The sequence below is a fragment of the Cucurbita maxima genome, unplaced genomic scaffold (assembly GCF_002738345.1).
Source record: "Cucurbita maxima cultivar Rimu unplaced genomic scaffold, Cmax_1.0 Cma_Scf00115, whole genome shotgun sequence".
NCBI lineage: Eukaryota > Viridiplantae > Streptophyta > Magnoliopsida > Cucurbitales > Cucurbitaceae > Cucurbita > Cucurbita maxima.
Window position 1 is genome coordinate 1 of NW_019272131.1, and position 3,934 is coordinate 3,934.

General features: G+C 35.7%; 1 protein-coding gene and 1 long non-coding RNA gene across 3 annotated transcripts; one reads left to right on the forward strand and one right to left on the reverse strand.

The window, feature by feature from the left end:
* On the forward strand, nucleotides 1-633 carry LOC111473332. The gene is made up of 3 exons (XR_002715646.1): nucleotides 1-64; nucleotides 139-207; nucleotides 289-633. It is a non-coding gene; the product is annotated as an uncharacterized LOC111473332 (long non-coding RNA).
* Nucleotides 634-1,237: 604 nt separating this feature from the next.
* Nucleotides 1,238-3,707, reverse strand: LOC111473350. 2 transcript variants are annotated; one of them, XM_023118901.1, is made up of 3 exons: nucleotides 3,268-3,707; nucleotides 3,123-3,177; nucleotides 1,760-1,840 (listed from the first exon to the last, which is right to left on the reverse strand). In XM_023118901.1, the coding sequence occupies exons 1-3, from the start codon at nucleotides 3,509-3,511 to the stop codon at nucleotides 1,837-1,839; spliced, it is 303 nt and encodes a 100-aa protein (XP_022974669.1). In that variant the 5' UTR covers nucleotides 3,512-3,707; the 3' UTR covers nucleotides 1,760-1,836. The 2 variants fall into 2 exon arrangements, with proteins under 2 accessions (XP_022974668.1, XP_022974669.1); XM_023118900.1 differs by lacking the exon at nucleotides 3,123-3,177 and having other exon boundaries at nucleotides 1,238-1,840; nucleotides 3,268-3,705.
* Nucleotides 3,708-3,934: the final 227 nt, after the last annotated feature.

Sequence of the window (3,934 nt, forward strand, 5' to 3'; positions counted from 1 at the left end):
TTCATTTCTGTCCAGGATGTGGTTTCACCGACCTTTAAGAGCTGACGACTGGCTGTTATTTGTAGTAAGTGTAATGAATGAAGTATTCCATTTTCAGTTTTGAATATGCTCAAGATATACTAACAGATGCATAAACAGATACAATCACCTACTGCCTACAATGCTCGCGGTTTCGTTTCGGGTGAAATGTTCAACCAAAAGGGCGAGGTAACGAAGCTAACTATCATATTTTCTCCCCTCTTTTTCTCTCTGTTATGTCAGGAACTGAATTGTGCAAATAATGAACAGCTTGTCGTGTCGTTGACTCAAGAAGGGCTGCTTCGGAAGGCGAGATTGCCAGAACCCGCACCGACCTCGAAGTTATGAAGTGTGTCATCGAATGTGGTAGCCTTCAATCTATACACTAATCTACTTATCTATATCAATTTTGAAGTCCCAACTTTGTGGATCAGCCATGGATGGTAGGTGGATAAAAGAAGTTCGTAGAAGCCATAAATTTCTCTTTTCATAATAATTTTCCCATTGTGTGTTTTTCTAAAACCATTCTAATAATTCATAATAATTTTAGAGAAGTATAGACAGAAGATCAAAGTTATGGTATTTCGTGTTTATGTGATGATGTAATAGTGTGTCTCCTCTCTCAATCTTATTTTTAGTTCATTTATGTGTTTTTTTTATTATAATTCTTACGTTAAGTGGATTCATGTTTGGATAGTAAAAATGGTAGATTTGAATTACAAACCTCTATATTGTAAAAGTACTATAATTTATGGGAAATGCTTTTGATGTTTTATATATCTACCTTTGATCCATATTTTTCAAAATATAATATTTTTAAGTTTGAGTCTTATTTGGTTATCTTTTAAGTAGTTATAAAATTATTTTTAAGTATCGTTAGAGAATAAATAATAAAAAATATAATTATGAAATTAAATAAAAATAAAAGGGATAAATGTATGTTTTAAAATTATTCAAGTTTTAAGAAATTCTATAAATTAATTCAATCCACAAAATTTTCAATTATTTTAACTCTATCCAAATAAGTTTATATCCCAATCCAAATCACAGGAAGCTTATTTTTACCACGGGTTAAGTTCAAGATTATGATTATAATCACAGGAAACTTATTTTTTGTTCATAAATGATATCGATAGTAGCAAGCTGCGCTGGCTGAGATAAGAACAAGGGGATGAGAGGGAAGGGGGAGGTAAAAAAACATTCAGAGAAGTTGAAGGAATAGAAGAAAAACCTCCTAGTTCAACATTTTTCAAGAATATTATACATCAACAAAAGCAAAACTAATGTCTTCAATAACGTTATACACAATATGTTATGTTACATATCAGCATTGCAATTGTAAAGAAATAAACTACTTTCACACCAACACGATGTAAGGCGAGATGTTTTTTATCAGTCAAAAGCAGATATCTCCCATGCTTCCTCGGTCCACTTACCGAAGAATATAAAGGGAAGAATTGGAGTTAGAGCTAGTTGGGTCGGGATAAAGAGTCAGTAAGCGCGGCGGGTACACCTCTAACTAAATAATTGTATTGCACTCAAGATCCCCTTGTAAAGTAATTTGCCACAAAAGTAACTAGTAGGCATACCAGTAGTGAAATTCAGCTAGCTTTTCTCCTTTTGAATGCAGGATGAATGGACCCATTATAAGAATCCAAATTGTCAATAGTTGAAATACAGTCCTTCATCCTCTTCAGAACTGCAGGAATCATAGAGATATTACTTGATATTTTATCTTTGAGCAATTGTATCTTCTTTTCTGTTTCTAAACCCTCGTCATGAAGGACCGTTCCTTCACCTCTTGTGATTTGTTGTTCATCATCTGCATAACAAAATGATTTGTCAGTCAGACCGTACAACTGAGTATATAAATCCTATATGTATCATCAGAATAACTCTTCATTACCACCAGACACACTAACATTGTCACACAAGTACATCCTTGGAGTAAACTCACGATTGAGTCCAAAAGGTTAATATTTGCTTTTTGAAAAAGATCGTAGGTTGGCGTAATCAATCAGAACATGCACGAATTATCGAAGCGCTCACGAACCATAAATATAATATAACTAAAGTAGAGATGGCATAAAGACTTCTGCAGACCATTGAAATAGAGAATCAAAAGGAACACAAAAGCAGGGGAATGAGCAATCCACCCTAAAAGCTAAAAGCTATTTCACGAAAAAAAGGACCTCGATCAACATAAATACAAGAGGCACTAGAGTCACAAAAATAATAAGATTAAGGGTACACGAAAAAGCTAACCATCTGGCTAAATCCTTGTCTTGAAAAGTCCTAGAATTCTCTGACTCGGAGCTATCATAGGACAGCCGAAATTCGTTAGCTTAGAGTAAGAACTTTGACTTTGTTTTTCAAATTGTGATACAATAGCTGCATTAGAATATTTGCTACCGAAAGGAATAACTACTAAAGTCGATACACTCACCCCGAAACAGCAAGAACAACCTACCTAGTGAAACACTTTGTGTAATTTTCAGAATTGGCCAAAAAGATCCACAAGTAGTGATGAGCAGCCTTACTAAACTCACTTGAAACATAGATTGTAAACGTAACACATTGAAGTATCATCACAATCAACAATTTTTTTGCAATTGTCAACAATTTTAAAAACTGCAACCAACAGAAGGACAAGACAGAAGGAAATGAAACAGAAATACAGTTTGGAACACTACAGGAAAAGAACAAGAAAAACTGAACAAAAAAATGAAATATAATTATATCAACGAGCTTCTCATATACGATGAAATCGATAAATGAAAGACCCAATTGAAATGACTTTCTAAGTACTTAAAAAATATTGCACACTGAAACAGTTCACTACAGTTCACTAGTCCTAAAATAGTCATTCTACATCTTAAGCTGAATGCTCCAGAAAGGCATGCTCAAAAACTGCCGTTGGATACATAAATTTAGCTCAAAAGCCAACAAAATAGGAGTATTTGAACTTAATCCCCCCATCCTGAACCAGAATTGCAAATCAAATCAGTGAGAAGAACAGGTAGCAATTCCAGATCAAAAAAATTAGAACTAATTGTATTCCATTCGCCCTAATTAAACACTTCAAAAAGCGTTTAGAAACCAACCCCTTGGCACAGAATTCCCAAACAGCAAACTCATTCACTTCAAAGAAGCATATACCTAATAGAACAGCATAATTTCAGATTTCTTTCAATTCATTTTCACAGAGAAAATCTACAAGTTCGGAGAAAGAAAGAAAACACAACCCACCTTCATGGTTCGGAGGAACAGATATTCCCGGCTCCGAGGCTCCGAAGGCAACAGGCCTCGCGGACTCGAGTAACGAAATGAAGGAGGACTTTAGTTGAGCAGAGAGAGTGGATCTGTAGTGAAGAATCCTCTGAGCCATTTGGTTTACTTCAAGCTCGAGCTCCTCATGCTCAGAATCGGGCTCCATTTCTTCGGATTCAAATCCAGAAACCCCGGTGTCTTCACCGGGTTTGTCGAAGGACATGTTTCAGTTTACATCCACAGCCAGTTTCTACAGAAATAGGATTGGAAGATCAGAGCAACGAAATTCAGTTGTGTGTTCGAAACGAATGCGAATCTTGGGATTTCGGAGGGCAATGGATTTCGAAATTTGAATGTTCAACGTGTGAAATCGACTGCAAGAGAAGAGAGAGAGAGAGAGAGGGCGTGCAGCCCGAGCCGACCAGGCGGGTCTTAAAGCTTGATTGGGCACCCGCCAAGCCTATTAAATGATGAAGCTTGAACATGACCCATTGGGCCTAGTCGGCCTATCTTAAGCCCAGCCCACAGTTATTTTAATATATTTTTTTTTTAATTTTGCATATTCATTATTCCATTTAAATGTCTAAAACTATATTCTAGCTTCCCTAAACCAATTAAACTATATTCTATATTCTAACTTTTTATC